This window comes from Diorhabda carinulata, chromosome 4, assembly GCF_026250575.1.
Source record: "Diorhabda carinulata isolate Delta chromosome 4, icDioCari1.1, whole genome shotgun sequence".
In the NCBI taxonomy this organism is placed as follows: domain Eukaryota; kingdom Metazoa; phylum Arthropoda; class Insecta; order Coleoptera; family Chrysomelidae; genus Diorhabda; species Diorhabda carinulata.
In genome coordinates, this window is record NC_079463.1 from 22988750 (window position 1) to 23015916 (window position 27167).

General features: G+C 30.9%; 2 protein-coding genes across 3 annotated transcripts; both read left to right on the forward strand.

Moving 5' to 3' along the window:
• The first annotated feature begins 6 nt into the window (after positions 1–6).
• LOC130892356 (pre-mRNA-processing factor 17) lies at positions 7–6788 on the forward strand. Its single transcript, XM_057797746.1, has 6 exons — positions 7–792; positions 1204–1380; positions 1521–1725; positions 3882–4037; positions 4098–4297; positions 6117–6788. The coding sequence occupies exons 1-6, from the start codon at positions 141–143 to the stop codon at positions 6437–6439; spliced, it is 1713 nt and encodes a 570-aa protein (XP_057653729.1). The 5' UTR covers positions 7–140; the 3' UTR covers positions 6440–6788.
• A 5167-nt stretch (positions 6789–11955) lies between these two features.
• LOC130892357 (cytosolic endo-beta-N-acetylglucosaminidase) lies at positions 11956–25233 on the forward strand. Of its 2 annotated transcripts, none has more exons than XM_057797747.1 (8): positions 11956–12181; positions 12270–12454; positions 12513–12670; positions 13202–13502; positions 16233–16398; positions 18061–18264; positions 21060–21535; positions 24992–25233. In XM_057797747.1, exons 1-8 carry the CDS (start codon positions 12095–12097, stop codon positions 25119–25121), a joined length of 1707 nt encoding a protein of 568 aa, XP_057653730.1. In that variant the 5' UTR covers positions 11956–12094; the 3' UTR covers positions 25122–25233. The 2 variants fall into 2 exon arrangements, with proteins under 2 accessions (XP_057653730.1, XP_057653731.1); XM_057797748.1 differs by having other exon boundaries at positions 11984–12181; positions 12600–12670.
• Positions 25234–27167: the final 1934 nt, after the last annotated feature.

Sequence of the window (27167 nt, forward strand, 5' to 3'; positions counted from 1 at the left end):
GAGAGTAATCAGACAATTAGAAGTTGTCATTTGCATGTTATTGTTTTTAAAAAGTCTATAAAATAGTATTCAAATTGACCTAATTTTTGTATATAATTGTACGTATTACGCTTTACAATAAACAAGTGAATGGTTTCAATATGTTAGCTCTACAACAATATTTAGGTAGTAGTGACGAAGAAGATAAGATAGAAGAAAATAATCAACGTTCAGTAGTTACTCCTGAAACCCCTATTAATTCTAGCTTTTCTGTTAAAAGCAAGCTTTCAGTATGTGCTGCTCCAGATGTGGTTCCGACAGGTTTGGATGGAGAAAAACTGCATATTCATCCAGAGAATACAGAATTGTCCTACAACCCAAAATATGAAGTTCTTTTTGCTCCAGTAGTAGGTCCCGCAAATCCTTATAAGACACAGCAACAATCTGTTGAAAGAAACATGTTGTCAGGACATATTGAAAGAGCTCATGTTAGTGAATTTCAATTTGAAAATCAACGCCGTACTTTTGCCAGTTATGGATATGCTTTAGATCCGTCAATTAGTACAGATGGACAAGTTAAAGTTGTAGGAACAACCGAAGAAGGAAAAGATGTAGAAAGTGTAAAGACTGTATTTGAAACTACAAAAATAAGACCTTTAGACAAAAGGAAAAGAAAAAGAAATGATGATCCAAGTGACATAGAAGGGTTTCTGGGACCTTGGGGTGGATTTACTGATGAACAAAAAATTGCAAAACCCACTGAAGAGGAACAAGCTGAGTTGGATGAGATTACGTCAAAGAAAAACAGAAAAGGCAAGTTTTATAATCTAGTAAATTATATCAGGTTTTGTGATTTTCTTGAGTTTAGTTTCATAATTAACTATTAAAAATTGTTAATATTAAGTCTTCATTGCAAGACATTCAGAATCTGAAATGATAAAAATCAGTTTAAATACAATAACAAGTGATAACCTAAGTCTTGCACAATTTTTGTCATGTGAACAAATAAGGTAAATTTTCTGCAAAAGTCTTTTGTTCATTGAGGAGAAATCTTGGTAACCATATAGGAGGCTAGAGAAGCTATAATTCTTTTTCTAAAAAACAAGCTCTATAATGTCTACTACTTTTTGAACTTCTTTGATAGTGGGACCTGTACTGATGCCTAGTTAGGGATTGTTTTCTTTAATTTGCAGTCTAATTAATTATCTTATTTGATTTTTGTAGGCAAACCTATGGAAGATAAACCAATTGAAGAAAAATCAATCTTGCATATCAAAGATGCTGTGGATTATCAAGGTCGTTCATTCCTTCATGCCCCTCAAGATGTAGGAGTTAACCTTAAATCAGACACGCCACCAGAAAAATGTTTTTTGCCAAAATCACATATTCACACATGGACAGGTAAGTTTCATAATAATTTAATATTAACAAGTAATTAAATGGATTAAATGTTTTTAATTTTCTTAAATTGCTTCTATCCTATAACATTGTTTATATATTCATATTCAGTAACTTTTTCTTATTGAATATACAATTTTTAGGGCACTCAAAAGGTGTGTCTGCAATCAGATGGTTTCCCAAAACAGCACATTTGTTTTTATCGGCTAGTATGGATTGTAGAATTAAACTTTGGGAGGTGTATAATGAAAGAAGATGTATCAGAACTTATTATGGTCATCGACAAGCTGTGAGGGACATTAATTTTAACAATTCTGGAAAGCACTTTCTTTCTGCAGGATATGATAGGTGAATATTGGTTTAATATTTCAAATTTCATTGGTGCTAAGCCTGAGTAGGTCCTCATGTAATAACACATTTATAATACCCTTGCATTTAATTGATTGATGGTATTTCCATCATTATAAAACCTTCAAATCTATTTTTGAAGTCATCGTAAAGTACATTTGAATTTGAACATATCTCTGAATATCCTCACTAAGACATTCTACCCATGAAAAAACTGGAAAATGGGGAAATTTGTGCTAAGTAATATCTTCCCATCGTAATTTTCGATTTTCCAAGGTAGAAATCTTTACTTTCCAGAAATGATAAAACTGAAACATATATAAAAAGTTGTTAAACATGCAGTTTTTGACACCTAGACCAATCATTGGAAGTCTTCGTCATTTTTGTTACAAATTTGTGTAAATTAACAATGCATTACTTACTATTTTGTTAATGGCTTTAATCATTAATTTTCAAGCTGCAAGACTTTTGTAGCTTTACTTCAAAACTGTTTATTAACAATCTAAAAGCAGTGTTGAAATTTCTCTTATGATGCTATAGTAAAAACTTTCTGAACTCACATCTGATGATTATATTCACTGTCTAGTAGATGTTAGTCTAGTAGGTTGATGCAAGCTACTTTTGATTTTTTGTAATATAAGGATATTTGGCCAAAATCACATATTCATTTTGGTAGTTTTGTTTTTAAACAAGTCAGTAAAGTATATTGAACTCAGTTCAGATTTTCAAAAAAAAAATGGCTATCTCTAATTTCAATGTTGATAGTGATTAGACAAATGTACAAACTCTATTACATATGTAAATAATGAATAAATTTCACTTCAAGTTTTTAGCAACACTTGTGCATAATATCTGCGACGAAAGCTTTTGTTGTATTGCTATAGTTGGAGCACATGACTTTTTGCATGATGTCAAATTGTACTGTAATTGGAAAGCGATGAGAGGGAGATAAGATTTATTGTCACAAGAAAATTTTACAATTTTATGGATAAAGAACACAATTTGAATTAGATAAATATATAAATAAATAATAATAATATGAAGAATGCTGATTTCTGTTGATTCACAATATCTGTGACATAGTTGTAGACCCTTAAATAAAATATTTATCTGAAATTACTTTTGCTCTATCTTACAATACTAAATACTGGAATATACTCATATGTTCTTTCCTGTGGGTTATACTTATGCAAATTTTTTGGTTGTATTCCTTAGTATTCATGGTATTCCATTTTTAATTTACATCGGTTATTTGAGTTATCAACAGCAATGTAATCTATTTACCCATGCTCTTGAAAACAAAAAGGAAAATTATGTATCCTTCCTCTCGATTCCTGCTTATTTCAAACATACAACACTCGTCACACAGCTAGTGCTAATGAGAGACTTGTCAAAACTATAATATAATAGCTGCTTTCCATTTACATCAAAATTAAGAATATTCTCATTTGCGATGTCATAACTCAGTTCAAATCCCATTCAGTTTCAGTCTCATAAGTGAGACCTCACTGAGTTTTGACCAGCAATCTGCTCAAGCTTAAGACCGTTTGCTTTAGTGAGTTTTGTGAACTCGGATTGAAAATGAGGTTGAGGATATCACATTGTCAGATCTGAGCAGTAATGCCATTATCTGACTATGAGATACTCACATAACTGAGTGTCTCAGTTCACTTTAATGTAAATGGAAAGCAGCTATTATGTGCTTAAAAACCTGCCACTGAATGTTTAACTTTGAATCCAAACCCTCATAAATCAAATATGCTTCCAGAATTCCAACTTGTTGAAATTTTTAAATCTTCTTTACTCCAAATTTGTCTGCTAATCTCACATATAATTCATTGTTCTACTCCATTTTGATGGGCATTTAGTATTTTCTTCTCACAAGATAACGTGACAGACGAGTTGATATGTAGAAAGTTTTTTTAGTAATTCAAGGAACCACTATTGCAGAGGTGGCTCAGAAATCTATGATCAGGTTGTCTACAGATTCTAGAAAAAAATAATTATTTACCATGTCCGTATTGAATGTTCCTAACCATAAGTTCCATTGATACTAATATTGTAAATTGCAAAGAATAGAAAAATATCCTATCCATTCTGCAAAAAATATAGTCTTCAATATGTCCTATCCACATAAATTAATTTTATTTTTATAGGTACATTAAGCTATGGGATACAGAAACTGGACAAGTTATTTCAAGATATACTAGTCGAAAAATTCCTTATTGTGTCAAATTCAACCCTGACAGAAATAAACAACATTTATTTGTTGCTGGAACATCTGATAAGAAAATAATCTGTTGGGACACCAGGTAAAGTTTATCTATCGATATACCCATTTCCTGATTCTTTAAATGTATAATTTATTTTAGATCTGGAGATATTGTACAAGAATATGACAGACATTTGGGAGCTGTTAATAGTATTACGTTTGTGGACGAAAATAGAAGATTCGTTACAACATCTGATGATAAGTCATTGAGAGTGTGGGAATGGGATATACCAGTCGACATGAAATACATTGCCGACCCAACTATGCATAGTATGCCATCAGTAACACCTGCACCAAATGGTAAATTTAATTCTTTTACTTATATAAATCTGAAGCAAATAAATAAATTCAATTGAAATGTGTAAACTGCTAAATATAACAGAGTCAAACTCAATTCATCAACAATGAAGCTAAGGAAACAACAAATAGTACATTTTTATAATTAATTTTCAATATATACTGGACAGACTAGTGTTTCTATGGAAACATGCAATGTGCACATTCAACTTGTACAAAAAATTTTAAAATAAGGTGAGAAATGAGAATGTACTTGAATGTAAGCCAGAAAACATCAATAATATATATGAAATTGATAAAGTGCATCATTGAAGCACTAAATGAAATAAACTAATAACTGCCAAAGATATAGTCACCGTCAAATACACAAATTGTGGTGAAGAATATCTTACAAACTTTATAGGATAAACAGTAGAAAAATAATTCGAAGTAGAAGTATATCAAGGATACAATGAAATCATAAAAAAAAATGATCATGTTCAATAATATCAAGGAATATATAGTAAAGTGACAAATAACTTACAACCCATATTGCATCTCTGATAGAGTTACTCTTGTTAACATTTAGAGCGCAGATATGCCTTTGAGATTAATAACTAGAAAGCTGTAGCTGAGTTTTTGTAAGATTTAAAATTGATTGCAAAAAGTCTGCATTAGGAACATCATTTAAAGTTTATTAGGAAGTATGTTATCAAAGTTTTTAAAATTTTCATTGGTTCAATCGCTATTTTATTATTAATAATTATAAATTAATATGTCGTTTTCTATTTGAGCAAGATATTTGGTGATATTTCTATTGGAATTATCGTCAGGTTTTAAGATTTTGTAAAACTCTCTCAATTTATAATTTCTCAATTTGTTCATTAATAGTTTTGATTAAGAAACTTTTGATCGTGCTATTTGCCATATCTTCCAAATTTTTCTGTTATTTAGAGTGGGCTACAGAAAACAGACCACCCCGGTAATTTGACAGTATTCTTTCAGATTTTTACTCTATAGATATTTGTCAACCCCTTTCCTTCCACTTCCCCAACACTCTATTTTTGAATAAGGTATATACCGTGAATGGCACATTATTAGAAAGGCAGGTGAATTTTTTTTTCTATATTTTCAAAAAGTCTCAATTAATCCATGATGCAACATCTCTTAAAAATGCAGCGCAAAGCCGATGATTTGCTACTGTTTCTTTTTTTCTGTCTCATTATAAGTGAGCCAAAACAAATATTGTAATTTGATATTAAGATAGTTTGTTTAACGTTGTTGTTAAATTATAAATTTAGGTATTGTTTTAATGTTCCAAAATGGTATATTCTATAACAGAACTAGTGAGATTATTTCCAAATTTTTTTATATTTAGATTATAAGTACAAATAAAAATGTGACATTTGGAAACATAGATGTGTTTCGTTCTTGACGATTATTATGTCTAAATATTCTATCTAACTCCATTTAAATGCCACACATGGTATATTACCTATTTCAAAATAAGTGTTTTGGAGAAATGGAGGGAAGGGGGTTAATAAATAACATATATCTGTATCATAAATATGTGTCCCTTTTAGAAAAAATCTTGACATGTTTGAAATCTAAAGAGTACTGTAAAATATCGGGGTGGATTGTTTTCTTTGGTCTACTCTGTATAATTTAAACAATACAATTTGGTAGGTTGTTGTCTTATCTCCAGTATCCAACTATACTAGCTGATAGTTAGTTTTATCGGTTTTGATTAACTCCCGGTCCTTATGTTAGTAGATGTTAATGAGTAGTATTTATGCTTTTTATTTGATTGTAAACTAATTGTAAATTATATTTTTTGTTATAGGAAAATGGCTAGCATGTCAAAGTATGGACAACAAAATAGTCATATTCTCTGCAATGAATCGCTTCAAAATAAATCGCAAAAAAACATTCTCTGGTCACATGGTAGCTGGTTATGCTTGCTCCCTAGACTATTCACCAGATATGAGTTATTTGGTATCTGGTGATGCAGATGGGAAAGTTTATATTTGGGATTGGAAGACGACAAAATTGTACAAAAAATGGAAGGCGCACGATAATGTTTGTATTAGTGTCTTGTGGCATCCCCATGAACCTAGCAAACTTATTTCAGCAGGATGGGATGGAGTTATTAAATATTGGGATTAATTATGTGTATATTGACTAAATATATATTACAATATTTTTATATAACAAGCATTCTGTATTTAATATTTAAGATTAATATAATTTATTGCCACAATGAGGCTACAAAAATGTTTTTAACAACTGAAGTGCTTGGTACTATGGACGTTATTTTTCTATATTGTTAAAGTATCTTCCCTTATTTTGTTTTTGGACAGTTTATCTTTTTTAAACTTTTAAATTGATATTAAACTTTACGATATGCTGACACTGAAGTCGGATCGGTGGAAGTCTTCCATCACGTGACTCAATCTACGATTGATCAAACACATACTATCTTCTTATGTCAATAAAAATCATCATGATAACTTAAGATCCATTGTCTTCTTCACCAGACTAACTACAAGATACACGTAATAGTTTCTTTAAACTAATAGTAGTAATCGTAAAAAGAGACAACTATATAATTGATGTAACTTTACTAAAAATTTAATTTGACGTGAGCTTTGTTTACTGTGTTGTTTATAGGGAATTATTGGATTGAACATGTATTATTTATTGTTAAATGAATTCTTTTAAGAACTAATTTGACTTTTTAATTTTACATAAGTAAGTACAAATATAATACATTATCAACTTTTGGCAATTATTTTTAGAAAATGGCTGGCAAACCTCTTTCATATGTTCAGGAGGTATTATACTAAAGTGGACATCTATTTAAAGAAATTTCTATTTTTATTGTATATTTCAGAGAGTGGCAACTGCGTTGAAAATAGCAGCAAAAACGGTGTGTTTCATTAAAAAAAGAAGGAAAATATTCAAAATTTCCCAACAACATTTAGTGGGACATCTCGATTAAATAAAAAAACAGAGGATTTACCTGAGGGAACCAAAATGACTGTAAGGAATACCTTATATAACATGTATGAACAAAGTAAGTAAATAAACATGTGAAAAAATAATACAATACCATCCCATGTTCTTAACAATTAGATTAAAGTCAGCTTACATTTTAAATAAACTTAAGGAAAATTAGGATTACACATCATAAGTGCATGTAACATATATACAATGTGATTTTTCACCAGTTGCTTCTAGTATGGTATTCAAAATTATTAGAATAAGTCTAAATATACAGATTAGGTAGTTTTAAACTTTTTATTTTTTAAGGAAACATGTTACTGTCAACAGATTGAGAAAACTTGTTATTTGATTATCCATGTTAACATTTGTTGACTATAATGTTTTATATTTCAGTCTTTTTAAAATTCTTGAGGATAATTATATTTTTTCGGGATAAAATTTGAGTATTTAAGGCAAAACAACCATGATGTAGCTATGAGCAATGATCCCTACCAAATTCGATGGCTAAAAAGCTACTTAGATAGGGAAGAAGGAAATATGACCTCCCCTTATAATAATAGATCTTGATTAGTATAGATTAGAAGGCGGTAACCTGCGGCTCGCGAACCACAAACGGCTCTTTGGATGCAAGGATGTGACTCTTTGCTTGCGTATGGAACTAAAACTAAAACATACGTGCATCTGACGGACTGCTTCAAAGACAAACCAGAAATCTGGAAGAAATTCGAATATCTGCCATTATTCGCTAAAACAATACAAGATAGAATAGCTAAAATATCTTCAAATGTAACATATTTACAGGTGGAAAACTTTTTTTCTTTTTTTGCCTTATCACTTGTTATGGTTCTGCGACTTCTAGGATTGCCATCTCTCTCGGGACGAACTAGAGGGGAAGATATAGCGAATGCTGTGCAAAATGACATGAAGATAATAGGATTAATTTGAGAGGAATTGTTTCAAACTACTAATTAAGCCAGAAGTATTACAGGAATAAAATAAAGGGGTAACACCGATTCTTCAGAGTAAAATAAACTACAAAATTATGAAGTTTTACTGCATAAGGGTACGTTCAGATGTCGAGCGCTCAACATTTGTTGAAGATGGACGTAGAAACAGTTTTAACTGTGATAATATACCGACGGCAGAAACGATACGACAGACGACGGAGATATTCGATCCACCCAATTTTGTCACACAGGCTGCCTCAAAGCCAGTACATAATTTTGTATCCTAAGTTAAGGCAATTCAGCCCGAAATTTTTTAACTACTTCAGAATGTCCATCAAGTCCTTGATGGACTGGCTCTCATAAGAGATGAACTCGTAGCAGATAGAAACGCTGTGCGATATACCATTTCACCAGAAGAAAAACTCAGAAAATACTTTTTCTAAAGTAAAAAAAAAAACATTTCGTTACTCACAGAATAACACCGATTCACTGCTGGCAATTGGTGCTGGCGATGGGGTGTGTGTTCCTGGAGATCCCATTGCTGTAGTATAACCATAATAATGTGCTAAATTATTTCAAAAGCCTTCAACAGAAGATTGATTATGCTGCTCTTGTGACAAATAATGTCTGCGTTGTGGTACCGAGTTACGATAATATCGATTTTCAAATGTCTGATGTTGCGGTCTTTGAAAAACATTTTGGTTTTAGGAAATTAAATTATAAATGGCAATTTTATTCTGAAGTCGTCTATATTCCGGAATTTTTTTAATCTCTTTAACTAGTAACAAATAAAATAGCTTGTCTTCATCGTCAACTTCTTTCAGATGTGAAACATTTTTCTGTGCCAATTTGCTCTAATTTGCATATAAATCTTTCGTCAGCAGTGCCTTATTTTTGTTTTTTTCCTCAGAGTAAATTTAGGACTCTTAAAGGCAGAACTTCTACTTCAGCAACTTCAGACGAAGCGAAGTTTTGGAAACTCCTGCTCCAGATTTAACCGTATTTAGTAATAGTAGTTTTTTTTTCAGATATTTGGGCACTTGGGACATTAGTTACAATTATAGAATTGGCAAATCTACTGCGGCTACCATAATACCACATGTATGTGAAACTATTTGGGGAAAATTAAGACCCATTGTTATGAGTGCATCAACAAAAGAAATATCCACGATATTTGAAAAGAAGTCATAGTTTCCCTATTGTTTGGGAGCCTAGGATGGGAAACATATACGGCTTATTCAGCCTAAATACATTATAACTACAAAAATTATTTTCCTCTAGTTTTACTAGCGCTAGCGGATGTAAACTATTATTTTGTGTGGGTTTTGAGGTAAAAACAGTGACTCAGGTATATTCAAGAATTCTACTAAAAAAATATTTAATGACCGTTTGACATTAGCACGCCGGTATGTTGAATGTACCTTTGAAATAATGTGCAATAGATGGCGCATTTCACTTAGGCCGTTAGATGTTGATAGTTTTGTAGAAAAGATTGTAAAAGCGACAATTATGTCAGAATGTGTTAAGCATAGACTCGCTCCGGCACTTTTGGAGCGGCCTATGAGTCACAAGAATGAGTGGAATTCAAAAAATGCACATATAAAATTAATCCTCAAAGAGCGATCTAAAAGATTGTTTTGAGGTAATTTTATTGAAAAATCAAAAAAATAAAAAGTTATTGAGCGAAAAATAAATTGTTGACAAAATTTTTGCACTTTTTTACCCATAAATTTTTAAATTCGCGGTTAATGGCAAAAAGTATCATAGACAACATTGTAGTGTGGAAGTTGAATTATTAGTACAATTAGTGAGCCCATTAATTTATAAAAAGAACACCCCAATGAGAGAGAAGCAATATCTGTTCGTGAACGTATAATGGTTACTTTACTATTTTTCGCAACAGATAAATATTGGAAATTAATTAATTCATATTTTATTACGATAAATAAATTAAACTGAGTTAATTCAGGTGATTCTTATGGAAATCTGCAGTATCTCTTTCGCATACCTATATGAACGATAAGGGGAATTATAAAGGAAACGGCTCCTGCTATTTTCAATGTTTTTAGAGAAAAATATTTAAAGGTAAATAATAAATACAAATGTTTTCCTATATATATTTTTTATTTATTTTATACCACACAAAAGATTTATAAATAAAAAGTATTTAATTAAAATAAAATTTTATAAATGTACTGCTCCTGTACGACGGCCAATATTAATTGTCTAATTTGAGTTTCCAATTTTCTTCTCACATTTTTAAAATTGAGAGATCTTAGTTCGAACGCAACGTACTCTCTGAATTTGTCATGTTCATCGGGATTTTGTAGTGAGCACTTCTAGTGCTGCTTTAATAACACTGTCATCGTCCAAATTTTGTCTTTTCTTCGCAGATAATTTTTCTTTTGATGTGTCAATTGGAGTAGCGTCATCAGAGGGAACTGTGGCGTTTTCCAAATCAATATGCTCTACAGACGCTAGCATTTAAAAATTGATATACAATATTAGTGCATTTTGAACATCAAAATTTAAACAATTGCTATTATTGGCAAATCCTGTTCAGTAGCACAAGTTTTCGTTTCACTGGTTCCACTTCAACTATTCTTATTTTTCATTTTTTCGAGCTCCTGAGAAACCTATAATGATTAAAAAAACAAGGTTCGATAAATTGTGAATTGTGTATTAAAATATACAATTACTATTGTTTATCTGAACTAAACTTACCTGATTTCTCAAGTTGTGTATTTTTCTATTTATTTCCACGATATTTTCCTCAAAGTCTTTGGCTAGCATTTCAAGAATTATGTTTTTATAATTCTATTTTTATAGCAGCCCTCCTTAATGTCCCAAAGGATTGGATTAGACTCATATGCCTCGATGAGTCTGCAACTTCCTCATGCGTTCATTTTTTTTTTGGTGAAGACACTCTTGATAGTACTCTCAGAAAGTTAAACTCTAATTGAATTTCTGAGAGTAACTCTCAAAAGCGTTTACACCTGCTATTTCCGACAAGAGCTCTCAGGATCCTTCATGTTTCACACACTCTCGAGAATAAATCGGCTACTCACGATAGTGAAAAACTCGCACGTGTAAACGCACCTTAATAAAAGGATGTATTTAGTATGAGCGGCTTGCGGACAATTTCCTTCTACTTTATTGCGTAAAACAGATTCAGTCGTAAAATGTGTCGTTTAAGTGATGGATTTATGTCCGTGTAGTCTTTTTTGCTTCGCTGAAAGGTACGTTTGCTATTTTTTAAAGTCTAGTTCGGGTTATTTTGGGTTATTCATGTTTTGCAACTGAAATTACATTATTTAAAGTTACTCTTTGAACAAAAAGAAGAATCTTACGATCACAAATCTTTTATTTGACAATGTTTCAAGATTTCTTTTTCCCTATTTTTGTTGGAAGATGATGGGAACCAACAACTTCTTCTTTCCTTGCCTAAAGTTCTATGTTTTGTGGGTTACCCGAACATAAAAGGTTCCTTGTTCTGTGAATCTTTATATGAAAAATTCTTCTGAAAGTTTCATTCATGTTAATTATCTATGGTTTCATAAATAAAAATTAATTCTTAAACTTTCCTCGTTACAAAATTTATTGGTATGTGATTATTTAGATTAACAATCTATAATTCATTCGATATATAGAAAAATGGCAATTTCGTTTGTTCCACCTAAAACCACGCAGGTGTCACTAAAATCCGTACAAATATTCAACTGATTTCAGTTGATAGAGGTTCTCTATGGTCTGGAGTATTCAACACTGCTTGACATTCGAAATCCAAAATGTGAACATAACCTTAATTTTCAATTATTCATAACATTCAAAATAATCAATTATAAACCCACAGAAATTGAAACCAATTATGGAACATTCTACAAAAATGATGCCCAGCATTTTTAGTCAATGTTATCCTATAACCAACATTACAGAGTTGCAAGAAGTTATTCAAGTAAGTGGGTATTATATCTAATATTATTTTTTATATTACGAATGTTTACTCCAAAATTGAATTTTACATTGCATAAAATTTGATGTAGGACGCTCCTTTGTGGATTTCTAGGGTTTTACCAATAGTACCTAGATCGAGAACTGTTGTTAAAAATTTCTCAGATGACTGTCACTCAGATTTGCATAATTTTTCTTTGAAAACTAGAATAGACAATAGATTTGTACCAAAGACACTACTTTGTCATGATTATAAAGGTGGATACCAAGCAGATAGGTAAGTAAGTTTATTTCTTATATCTATTCGTGGAATTGGTCAAATGATAAATTTTTAGGTATATACATAATTCTGATGAAGAAATTGTGGGCAATGGCTATACATTTTATAACTGGTCACAAATAGATATATTTGTATATTTCAGTCACCATTTTATAACCATACCTCCACTGTGTTGGATTAATGCAGGCCATAAAAATGGAGTCAAAGTATTGGGTGAGTTTTTTAACATTTTTTGTTCATTTAGTAGTAATAATATTATATGTGCTTCCAAATAAGATTTGTTATTCTGAAATAGCCTTCAATGTGAATCATTTTTTTATGCATGAATTTTTAAAATAATATTGTCTGGTTGCCTTTTTTAGTTCTTGGTCTTGTATTAACCAATATTGTTACTTCGTCTGTGTATGCTATTGCTTTATTTGTTTCGTTATAATATTTTTATTTTAGGTTGGAGAGATTGAGTCTTCTTGCTTAACTCCTTTGCTTCTTTTAATTTCTTCTGTTAGGGTTTCCAGATATATTACTTTGTTTTTCATGTTTTGTATTATGACTTCTATTAATATCTTTTATTTTCTGGGTAACTTTAGTAGTATCTAAATCTCCAGGACCAGACCATTTTATTCATACCTACAGTAACATTTCATTGAAATGAATATTTTTCTTTTGGGTGATATGAATAATATGAATTTTTTTAATAATATAAAGATAATACTTTTTAATCTAATTATGCATTTCATTTCCTAGGTACACTAATTACTGAATTTGAATCTGGGAAAGATATCTGCGACAATCAAATTTTTGTGGATTTGGAGACTATGAAAGCTTTTGCTCAGTCTTTGGCTCTTTTAACAAAAACTTTTGGTTTTGATGGCTGGTTGTTAAACATTGAAAATAAAGTGGACAATATGCAAACTTTAAAAGAATTTGTACCTTATTTTACAAATTTAATTCATACAGATAATCCTTCAAATTTAGTTATATGGTATGATAGTGTAACTTTAGCTGGGGAGTTATCATGGCAAAATGAGCTAAATAAAAATAACAAGTAAGTATATTATATTCGAAATAGGTGTAATCAAAAAAATTCAATTTTTATATAACAGATATATAGTTGCTGTTTTCATGATTATGTTATAATTAGATAAAGTGTCATTTACCTTTTTGTGGATTTGAGGTTTCCTGTTTATACATTCTCAATAAATTTCACTATGCATTATTTTCCCACAGATAATATTTTTATTAGAGATACTGGATTTTTTATTAATAAGTGCCCAAGTCATTTCGTATCATATCAATATGGGATATAAACCAGAACCCCACAGAATTTAACAAAATTTAGTATGAAAGTTGTCCTTATAGAAATTAAGTAAAAAGGATTTTTTCTTCAAATATTGCGCTATATAAAATTTTACAAAATCCACCAAAACAACATAACAGACATAATTTGAAATCACCAGAGCTTTTCTCTTAATTTAGCTAGAGATATAAAAATGGTGTCATTTTACTCAGTTTCAAATGCTCTTTTTTTAAATACTTCACAAAAAGTGTTGGAAGTGTTAAATTAAAAATTTTAATTTTGATTTTCTTAAAACGTGCATTTTTGAAAATTTTCAGAAACTTTCTTAGAAAAAATTATACTTTTGGTCAGCAATTCTAAATTTCAAAGTGAAAAACTAATGGATTCATATTTAAACAATAATTCTAAAAAGGGTGTTTTAGTTTAACTTTACTTGAATTATTTACTACTGTGATTATTATCATAATTAATTATGTACTTAGTAGTGTTGTGTCTAAGACAACAGTTTAGCTATTTACAAAATAATATTCTCTTTAGTTAAGTTGGAAATAGTTTTTGTAAATTATTTATAATACATTTTTAAAGAGACATTCATAAATAACAATCAGCGGAGTCTGTTGCAGTTGAGTTGAGACAGGCTCACTCTCTGTTCTCTCTACTGCTGCATTATATTAATTTTGTTCGTGGGTCTGATTTGAAATCAGTTTAGCATGTGTAGGAGCAGAATGGCATTTTTCCGCTACTAACCATGGAAAAGGTACAGTGAAGAGAATTGCAGCAAAAGCCTCCATATTATGACCAAATTTCAACACCTATCCTACTTTACGAAAGGTCATTTGAAACTTTATTTGGCATTAATTTCACCTCCTACACCCAAAAAGAGTACGTTGAGTCTGATAAATTTCTGAACAACCGTATCAGCCAAGCAGTAACTATTAAAAGAACACAATATCATGCTTATATGCCTACAAATTCAAGTGTATCAAAGATATGTGCAAAAGTATTCTCTGAGGATACAACAGAGGAAGCAGTGACCATCCAAAAATGCCTTGAAAAACTACAAAATAAGTTAGGGGATATATAATCGCTGTAGATGACCAAAAGTGGTAGCTGGCATATGTGTTGTATGATAATGAAGAAAAAGATGAACTAGGAGTGACTTTTCTGCATCTTGCTGGTCCTTCGTCATCATTTTCATATCCAAGAAAACCGGAAATATTGTGATTATCACTGACAGATGTACTTTGTAAAGTTAATCCCACCACTCCTACAGGAAGGAATTATGTAATAATATCTGAAGAAGTCGTTAAAAACTGCACAAACCATCAAGTTATGAATAACTTTTGCCTGAGATGTAATGTTAAAATTTTAAGTTCATGATTTATGTAATATAGTAAAGAAATCTGTAGTAGGCAGTGTGACTAATCGTTTCATAAAACTCCTTTTTTAAAAATTAAAAAGAATCACTTAGCAAAAGTATAAAATGTTTATAGGAATTTTTTGGAAATTATCAAAAATGCACTTTGAGAGAATCAAAATTTTTATTTGATTTTTCAAACACTTTTTATAACAAAGTATGTTGTATTTGTATATCAAAAGAAAGATAACTTAAAACTGAGTAAAATGATACCACTCTCATCTCTCTAGCTCAATTAGGAGAAAAGCAATGGTGATTTCAAAATATGTCAGTTACATTTTTTTGGTGAATTTTGGGAAACTTTACATAGCCATAATTCTGAAACTGGATATTTAAAAAAAACTGGCAATTTTTCTTAATTTCTATATGAACATTTTTCATACAAAATTTCATTAAATTCTGAGGGGGTCAAGTAATTTACATTTTATTTTAGTGTGGAATGATCTACCAATAAATATCTTCAGTATAACAATATTGGCTGAATTCTTTCAATAACTATAATACCAACTACCAGTAAATAAAAAAGGTTTTTTTCTGTTAAAAATTTTCTCTGTAATTGTTGAATTTTTGATGTCCTATATTGGCTGGAGGTTTTACATGTGAGCTATTTAAGGAAAAATTTCAATCGTTTCTCTATTTTATTTTGGGCTTGTATGCATATATGTTTGTAGATATTGGGGTATCATATACACCAGTGTTTACAGCTGATTTGTTAATCCCACTTCTTTTAAAAAATTCAGAATGTGGAGTGGCTGTAGCTGTCAAAGATCTTCGTTTTCACACTGTGGATAGAGGTTTCATCCTGTGTGCAACAAAATCTGCTCACCACATTATCTGGTGGTTTTGCTAAACAATCTCATCAGTATAAATATCACCAATGGTCTCAGGAACTCTAACTTAGAAAATAGGAGAATACTAGTAAAATGTATTGAAATTAAAAATTATCCAAGAATATTTCTTTATAGTTTAACAGTATAGTTATCATTTTATACTTATGCTTGGTTGCTCGATTATGATACTAATTGTAGGTGCATATACGTAATTTTTTTACCTTATTCCAGATATTTCTTTGATTCTTGCGATGGAATATTTTTGAATTATACTTGGAATGAGAAAACATTAGCTAATACCAGAAAAATTGCAGAACATCGTAACTTTGATGTATTTGTAGGAGTTGATATTTTTGGAAGACATATGTATGGTGGAGGAAAGTTCAATACTTGTAAGGTATCCGTTTTGCAAATGATGTTCATTCTAAATGCTTAAAATATCTGTGAAATATATTTGAAATGAATATCTAAGAATTGTGGTAGTTAAATAACACATTTATTTTAAAGCTACTTTTATTGTAAAAGTTCAAAAAAAAAACAATTAATAATGAATAGATAATGAGCCAAAAGGATTTGGTATAGTTTAAATATGTTCCTAAAGCTTATCGAGGTTATCTCAGTAAAAATATCTACAACAAAGTTGAAAAAAAAATTATATTTAAACATTTTAGCAAAAAAACAATATTTGATCCATTTGAATTGCCTGGTTTCTTTAAACCATATTTGGAGTCAGGTATCTAATTGGATCTTAATCGTTCTGATCCCTTATTTTTGCATCCTTATAGTCTTACCAGAGTTCAACAGTTTTTAGGTCGAAATTTCTTGCCAGACAACTAGAGTTGCAATTTCTCTTCCTAAACATAATTTTTTAATACTGTAGTCACCTACATTATTATGCAATTTTAAATTATGTTTGAAAACAATAACTTGCTCATATTACAAAAAATTAAATCTGATTCATTGAATTGTCAGATGCGATAGTTTCTATTTGTATTTTAGGTCTAACAAAAAAAACTATTTCTATTTTTTAAAATATTCCTCATTAAAATTATCAGTTTCAAATACATTCAATTACAATTTTCAAAGCACTTCTACCACTCCAACTGAGGTAGAAAAACAATTTTTGATTGTAGTTTGTATTTTTCAAAATATTTTCTATTAAATTTAATTCACTTTCGAATACATCCAATTCTCAAATTACTTTCACCATTCCAACTGAGGTAGTTCTAAACATTTTTTTCAAAGCACTAGTTTCTTTTTTGTATTGTATTTCAGGTCCAATAAAATAGATTTCAATCATACTGTTTTGAACTATTCGAACTGAGTGGAAGGTCGATAAATTGGTCTCTGAAGCACTACTGCGCCACAACAATGAATTGACGAACTTGGAAAACAATTTATCGAAAATTATGGCTTTTAAAAATTCATTTTTTTTTATTTTTTTGAGCAGCACTTCAAGAATTTGCTTTTTCATAATCATTTTCCAACATTCTCCAATTACTCCTGGCAAACAAATGGTTATACATCATTCCGAGTTTATTGTTTACAATCGCATGGTATCTCAATCATGCTTAATCAGTTGTAAGTCCAGCATTTTTTTATTCATGACGACAGATTTTGAACGGTCTTAGTGGATTTCGTCCTGGAGTTTGAATCTTTTATATCCGTTTCTCACAGTGTTTTAGGATAGAGCTTTATAGTTATTATAATTTATTAAAATCCTTCAAGCACTCTTGCTGTTATACTAGGGACTGCACTTTTCAATTAAATACAAACAACATTAATCACACTCAAATAACAAAATGTTCTCGTTGGTGTTATTATCAACAGTGTAAAGTTTACAACACAACTGTCAATGACAGTAAAAAACAGTGAGTGTTGCCCAGGGACAACAAATTCTTTACTTTAAACATATTCCCGCCTATATATTGATTAGCATCATAAATAACCACAAACATAATGTTTATGGCTTTCTAACCGATTGAAATTGCCGCAGTGTCAAATTGTATAATAGTTTTGTTTTATTAAGGACACTACTAGCTTCTCTTATATTTTTTAGGCAGTTGAAGTAGCTTTTCGGCACAACTTGTCTTTGGCACTATTTGCACCAGGATGGACTCATGAGACCATCGACAAAAGCGACTCGTTTTTCGAAACATTTTTCAATAGAGATATGGCGTTTTGGAGAACTTTATACTGTTATATGTATACCCATCCTATCAATACTTATTTTACAACGAATTTTTATGTTGGATTAGATACAGTAAGTAAAATGGCATTTCTGGAACCATTGGTGATATTCATACTGATCACACTGTTTACACCAATACTCACAATTAGACTTCCTGACTCGCGGTTTGTCTTTAGAGACTGAAGGTAAACAGTTTACCTTCAGTAAAGGTAATTCTGAGTGTTTGTGTAGTGGTATTATAAACAGTGTGCTCAGTATAGATACCGAAAGTACTTTATATATGAATCAAACACGTATTTCCAATGTTGTTCAAAATTTTTTGGAATAATAATAGTATATTACATAATGAGTTTGGAAAGTGGGAGTGCGAAATACACTTTCCAACGAGTTGTGTACACTATGTTTCCTACGACCACGTAAAGAATTCTTCCAAAAAATGTATTTTTCAAATAAGAAAGTCATTTGAACAATATCACACATGTTTTGAAAAGTATGTAAACACATGTGTTGAAAAGTATGTAAACACATGTGTTGAAAAGTATATAAAAACGTGTGCTGAAAAGTTGAAAAATCCTACAAAATATTTTTTATTTTGCAATAGTAGAGATGACAAAAACGAAAAGAATGATTATGAAATATTTTATAACTAAAGAATAGAATAAGACCCAATAATAAATTTTTTGTAACTATATTAGATGCCTAACAAGAACTAAAGAATTATTAATAATTTTGTTTTACTTTTTTTCTGAGACGTTATTAAAGTTAAATGTAAAGTTGTTATTATAACAATTACTAAATTGTGGATTTTGTAATGTTGCATTATTGGTGGTATCCCTAACATATGTAGCATTTTGTTCAACACTATGGTCAATGTTTCTATTTGCAACTTTGTTTCGTGTGCTTGTGTTGCTAATGACATTCATCATTTTCTTAGCAGTCATTAATCTTTTAGTTGCAGAGTCATCTATATACTGCTCAGCCACGGTAGAGGATTTCTATCCTCCATGGAGTATTAATGCAGCAAGATCTGCAAAATTGTTACAGAAGAACGCCTAAAGGTGTGGCCAGTATATTGTTCTGGATTTGGAATATTAAAAACTTTGGCACTCTGCCTATTTTGTTTATACCCACTACTTTATAATTGAGAAAAAACTTAGGTGACTGGTTGGTGGCCTCTCTGTCCAATAATTGTGAATTTTCTGGACACCTGGTTTTTTGTGTTATTTATTTTTATCACAGCGGCTGTACCCAAATCCTCTATATAGTTTATAGTCAATTGTGTGAGCTCCTGCTTTTGGCATGCTCCTGATTTACCAATGATAAGGATTAAGGTGTAACCTAAAATAATGAAAAATACTTATACATTGAACGAATTGATATATATCGGGTAGATTAAACTTCAGTTTAACATGAACTCTTTAAAATTTTTCACATTTTTCCCATATAATAAAGAATTAAATGATTAAGATTTATACTTTATATTTGATGAACTCGACGATGACGATTAAGACATTATCAACATTGTCAACACGCCCAGAAAACAAAAAGTTATTTGTCCTAGAGCAAATATTTAAATTGTCCCACTTATTTTTTAAATTTGTTGTGCTTTCATCGAAAACATTTCTTCGCATTTTTTTACCAGATTAACCAAAAGTACTACTTCTTGATCAGATAAATTGTGACAACTGGCAGAAAAAGTCTGTTTAACACTTCGGTCTCTGAGACCGGACGGGAAATTTGGCTCTTCGAAATTGGCATCCCTGATGGTTCGTCCGCTTTCTCCCGCTCAGTAGCTGTCCAGTAGTTTCCCACCAATTATTATTTGTGACCTTCAGTTAACTGTGAGCCGTCGTGCCGTGCATATCATATTTTATTGTTTATAGTATGTATGTGAGTACTATGAAAAAAAAAATAAATAAAAGGGAAATACTTCCTGGATTCTTACCACCTCCAAACAGAAAAGTGGGTGATCCCTATATGGATTTGCAGGCAATACAACTTTGTTTTCTGTTGTGCCTAAAAAGAATAATTAGGTAATATTGGTGTCATCAATTCACAGTATTGAAACAGGGGACAGAAAAAACAAACCTGAAATGGTTTGTTACTACAATAAAACGATAGCAGGGGTGGACTTGCTAGACATGAAATGTACGATATATTCGTCCAGTCGAAGAACCAGAAGATGGCCTCTCGCAATATTCTATCAAATATCAGATATCAGTCGCATCAATTCCTTCACCTTGTACCTTTCATTTTGATGCAATCCTCTTGTGACTTGATGGCTGCATCCCAAGTGACAAGCTAGAAAGGAAAGGTAAACCTGCTCCAAGTGTCCACAGCAAAGGAGAGGAAGACAAATTATAAATGTATAAAATGTGACGAGCCAATATGCTTGGAATGCAGCACTTCTTGTGCTACGTGGATTTTACTTTTGGACTAATCTTTGTTCAGTTGATACCAATGTTAAACACATTTGACTGTCACTTATTCTGTAATAAAAATTGTTTTGAAAAAAAATATAAGAGTAAAATAAACAAGTTATTTACAAAAATATAAGATTTGTTTTCTACTCCCATGTATACAAATTATTAAGAAAACTATACAAAAGCATCAAGTTTAAGTACTAGTTCCAAAGTGAAAATTTGACCTAGTTTCATAGACACTGTTAGTGATTGAAAATTCATGATACGCTTAAAGTGTTCACCGTTACCTTTAAAACAGAGCAATCTCGTTTATTGTTCATTCAAACTAAGGTTTAATCTCCAGTTTTACTTCAGGCTGTAAAATTGGCCTTTAGACGGATTTTATTGTCGTTTATTGTGGTAATACTGAGGTTTTTGCTGAAATATCTTTTTTTTACTTTTCAGGAATGCTACAATATGTTTAGTCAAGAAACGCAACTCACAAGATGTTTATATCCTTCAAACTTATCTTTAATACCCGAATTTGGTACAATAAATATACCTAGTAAGTGTCGGTGTATACAAGGAACTTTAGAATCAACGAAAAACACCTGCTTATTGACCACATCAAATCTACAAGAGGAGCATATATACATTCATAATTTGTTCGTAACTGATATAGAAATAAATAACAACACTGTTGTGTTTTTCCTTTCGAAAAGTATCGACGAAGCTCGCGTTTCGAGTATCGTGGATGTACGGCTTATGGTTAGCGGTTTTAATAACACTTTAAAGAAAGTTATCTTATTGGGAGAGAAAAAAGAATATCCAGAAGTAAATTCAACAATTATAGAAGTTAACGGATTAGATACAGGAGATGTTTATAGGAGAATTAGAGACAGGTATTATAGAAAAATCGTCGAAGATCATTGGCATTTAAGGTAATATATTCTATAAGAAATTAGATTCAACTGTTTATAATTGATACAATAGTTGATTTCCAATTGTACAATTTGAACTCCCAATCGAGCACATTGGTGCGCAAAACTTCAAACGTATGTTCCAAAATTCCCTTTCTGAAATTTTATTATCACCAGATATATGATTGTAGATCGGGAGCCAGCAACAGAAAACACGATCAAGCTCCTCTTAAGCGATAATTAGTAGAATGAATCGTCGTATAATAAAGCTTAGTAAACGTCAGATGAGATTTGGTGAGTGAGATGAGCGGCAGTAGCCTAACCCGAACGACAAAAAAGAAAAATGCAGTGATTTCCTCCCAAATAAAAATTTGTGAAAATGTAACTATCCCAATTTCTCGAAGAAACGAAACTATAATGTTGTAGCAGAACCGGCCACGCGTTGCTGCGATTTGATTTTAAATAATTCTAATGACAATACAATTGCTTTCTCTTCTGCTTGTTCAAGGAAATTATACTAGCATCGAGTTGTAAAATAGATCTGAAGAAATTTTGTATCTTCATTTGGCATTGGCATCAATGATCCAATTTTATGATATACCTGGCCTTGAATTTTGAATGTTGTCTCAAAATTATGACCATCAGATGACAAATCACAAACTTTGGATGCCCCAAACGACGTCATTTGGAAGCAAGAATTAAATTTTCGTGTCTTACGCAAAAATAATTTTGATTCATTTGAAATGCCAGAAAGAAGGGATTTCAAAGGTTCAGGTGGAATAGGAAGTGGTGACAATACAACTTTTCCTGATGCACCACACATGCCGGGTGCTTCATTTTGTCCATCGCACCAATAGTAACTTTGGAATCAGCCGAGTAATTGATGTCTGGTTCATAATTAAATGCAAGACCAACAAATGATCCACGTGTTAGTGCGCGGTTGGTTCGGTGATTTTATCGGTATTGTTCTCTATATTAATCTATGTGTTGTTGACGTGCCACCCTGGTTGTTAATGCATTTTCTTGTCGACGATTATCATGCTGTTCTTGTGCACGAATTTCAGCTGTGCGAAGTTGAATTTTTTGGGTGGCATTTTACTAAAAATCAACGAAAACGTTGATAATCAGTTTATTATTAATAATTGAGACCATTAATTCAAATAATAACTATCCTATCATTTGAGTTGGACCAAATTACATATATATGCCAACTTTCGTGAATATCAGTTGACTCGTTTTTGAGTTCATTCAGAACATATACACGGACACTGAATTTTTATATATTAAGATTATACGTCAGCGGACGCCTCGAATATAAAAAAAATTTATACTTTCAGTGATTTCCTCTCAAATAAAAATTTTATTGATGATATCTTATATACAGTGTGTCTACTTAAGTTAAAATGCAACCATCAATATCGAAAATGTTAAAAAGTTGATTTGAATTAAAAGTTATATTCAAATAAGCAATTACTGCCATTTATTATGAAAATTCAGAACTTTTTATCAATATTAACTTTTTTTCATAAAACCACTAATAAAAAAGTTTTCCATATGGTTACAACTTAAGTAGATAGTATGAAGATCTACCTTATCGATATTGTCAGGGGTGAATTCGGAGCAAGTATCACCTTGGTCCTTACTAGGTTTAAAACTCGATATTTTGTCGAGGTGTTCATTTAAAAATTTACTTTCTATTGCTGTTTTTTCATTTTCATCACACCGTTTCAACATAAATAGGTGAGGTCGAGGGTCTGCAATAGTGACTTGGTACTTTGGTAATAAATGCAGTCATTCGATAACAGACTCTGTTGAGAATTGATCAAATTGACAGCTGACCCGACCTATCCCAATCTTGAGCCTATCCTTACCTCACACTATTTTTTTTATATAGAGTCAAAGTTGGTAACCATGTTCATGTTAATTTTTAATTTAGTTAAGTTGGTAAGCGATAAGCACTTTTTGATATGTTCACGCGACAGCGAAAAAGCGAAATGAAATGGCGGCAGGCAAACGTGATCCAATTTGTAATCTCAAAAATTGTTAAGTATTGAGCAAAAACAAGTATTGTCAAACGATTCAAAAAGTACCTTTTGAAACTTTGTTCATTAAACTGAGCATTTTGTCAACTTTAGACTTTATCATTTCCTAACAAAGAACCCAAACCCACTGAAAATAACTCAGACTTTGATTTTTTATGATTAGTAGCTTTGGAATTAAACTGTTTCTTCTGCTTTTTCTCTCAAATTCCTCTTTTGAGTATTTTTATTTCTTTTGTTAATTTTGATTTGATCATAATGGCTTTCATATATATTAGTTTCATTTAAATTACTTCCGTTGATACACCTACTTAAATTTTTCATTATCTTGCACCCAGTTATTGAAAGCAACCTTTTTTAATCGCTAAAAAGAATTGCCTGCAAACACGAACTTTTATTCCATTTTCATCTGGTAAATAGTAAACATATCCATTATGTTTATGTACATGTCGTTGATTTGTTTCTTTTTTGCGTCTCATAATTGATCGAAAATCAACCAATCCCTTGATGTAATATTGTTTGGCACTCCAACTTTCTAATCCCCAAAACATATCAATGTGTCGTTTCCTCATTTCTTTATTTATATTAGCGCACATAAAACTTTTCTTACTGATTTGTTTAGATTCTTCATGAGGGAACGACTTCTTTAAATTTCTTGCTTCTCTTTGTATTTAAACGTATCCATTTTTGGTAATCCTTTTCAAAGTATTATAATTTTTGTCCTCGTACACAGCATTTTATTTTCCTCTCCTTTTGATAACTTTCTCCGCATTTTTTTATTGTTTGAATTATCTTCTAAAATGTCTCTGTCATCATCAATATTTTCAGGAACTAAATAAGTGCTAGTAAAGTACTCGACCAAGTACACTGGCATGTCCAAATGAGCCTTAAACGTATTACGAAATAACTAGACATTTCCAAACTTTTGTTCTACTCTATGTATAAAGAAAGAATATCAACTAAAGAAGCTCGGTGCGTGGAAATCCAACACAGTTGCGGAGGGTTACGTAGACGACTCAATAAAAAACAAAATGGATTCCGCAGTGAAAATTTTAACGGGAACAACTAGTTCAACTTCAAGCAACATTGTAAATTTTCATGATCCCACAAACAATCCAATAAGTACTAATGTTAAATGTTCCCAATTCAAGTACCAATAGTAATGTAACTTCTTCACTTCAAATTAATAATGCTCACAGTGTACTTTTAATATTACTATTACAAAATGAAAATTGATAAATGTTATGTCGAATTTTTTTAAGTCTACGAACGTAGAAAAAATTCTATATGAAACTCTTGAGTAAAGTAACTTTTTTCACTCGTATGAATTGCTGCCGTAGGTCAAACCTTCCTACTGGTGGATAAAACTATTACTTTACTCACTTGTTGCTTAAATAACTATTTTTTGTTACAATAACATTTTTTGTTATGTTTTTAGCATCTTCGTTATCAATACAACACCTAGTAAAATATTAGAAGTGGGAATGACGATGAAGTCTGGCAATTCCATTCTTTTAGGAGCTTTCGGGATTGAAGACGCAGATGGTGGCTATTTAAAAAACTCATGAAGAAAAAAACCTAATTATTCTACAAATATAATTAAAATAACTATTTTTCAGTGTATATTATTCTTTATTTTTTTAACAGAGTTTAATATTAAATTAAAATTTGTTGCTTTTATTTTTAGTTTATTTGATCTATAAAATGATCTCATCACAAACACTAAAGTCTTCTGTAATAGTGAAAGTAGTTCCCTGCATAGTGATAAAATCATATAGAATTACTGCCGTGTTTTTATTTTCACATAAATAAAACTGCCAATTTGATATACAGAAGAACTGATATTTGCTATACAGAAGAACTGATATTTGCTATACAGAAGAACTGATATTTGCTGGATATTGAAATCCATTGTTTCAATGATTAGTTGAAAACAAATGTTTTTAGATACTCTTACTCTATTATGCTTACTCTTCGACACAATAGATCTACAAGAGGTAAAAAGTAGCAGTAATCATTTATACTGAACATTCCGTTTCTATCAATACACTAACGATCATAATCACACTTTCTGGTCCTTCAAGCCGGTATATGAAAAAACAATTTGTGTAAGACTCGAGGAACAGTATAATTGGGATTGTTAGTATAGTGGTAGTAAACAAGTATATCAAGTAAGGGGATTTTCTCGTCTTATTGTGATTATCATACATTTCAGAAATATTCATTATATATAAATTAATTGGAGAAACAAGTGGGTATAGGTATTAACTAACGTTTTTACACTTTACAGTTACTCGAATACATATCAATTTCCCAGTAGTTTCAGATATCCTGGTGCATAAAGGTGTTAACTGTGAATAGTATTTGCAGGTCAACGGAAAAGGCGTTAAAACATTTGCCGACTGTGGTTTTTCACAGTCGGCCAGAATTAGTCCTGAAGGGGAAAGTAGATGCCTCTGAAATATCTTCACTTCCACCATCAATTTTGTAACTAACTATGAGTTTTACATTATTTATTATACAAATAAATTTAATAGTCGTTCGAAGTATTTCTCATCGAAGTGTTCTAGAATATTTTAACACTCCTTAAAATTCGATAATTGTGTAATCATATAGACAAATGCTGAGTTACAGAGGAAAGCAGAAAATATAACCTCATTTCAGTATGTTGCGGTAATTGCGGAATTCGATTTGGCCTTTGAAATTTGTAATTCATAAAATTCATTAAAAAATACACGTGCACTATTTTAGGTAGAAAAAATTTTAATTGTTATAATTTGGCAATTAATTTTTTGGCAATAATAATGATCTCGAGGATAACTTTATTCGAAATACGATAGTGAGTATGTAAATTAGTAACAAAAACGAGGTAAAACTTGTGAAACTGTGAAATTAACTAATTTGAATACTTTGATAATAAAGAAGTTTTTATGTTTTAATGCGTTTTGACTTATGATTACAGTTTTCAACAAGAGTGACATTACAAACTAAAACTTTTGATGATAAGAGTATGATAAGCCAGCCCACGACGATCATCATGAAACTCTATACATAGACTATCGATATTACGAGGAATCGATTGCATATTTTCACGAAAAATCAATAGATAAAATTAAAATTCAATAATTTTTGTAAGGTTACGTTAAGTTTGGATAGGTTAGGTTAGGTTAGGCTGTGTTAGAGACTGAATAATTTTCCAAACGTAATCATGGATAACTTTGATAGATTTTATCAAGATCTATCTGTGTGCGAAAATTTATGATTACTGCACATGCATCATTTTTATAAAAAATTTCTGACACCTCTGAGAGCATTCTTCCGCGATAGGTATGTACCTTCAGATGATTGGGAGGACATAATCATAGAATATACATGGCGACGAGAATGTCGCAAATCTGAACCAAAAATAGACCCATTCATTTAATTAATAGAAGAAATCAAAAAAGATTTTCAAATGTAAAAGTTATATATTGAAGTCCAATTAAAATATTCTATTGAAGAAAATTATTTTTGTTTACCTTTATTTTAGTCTCTAACACAACTTAACCTAACCTAACCTATCCTAACTTAACCTAACCTAACCTAGCCTAACTTAACCTAACCTAACCTAATCT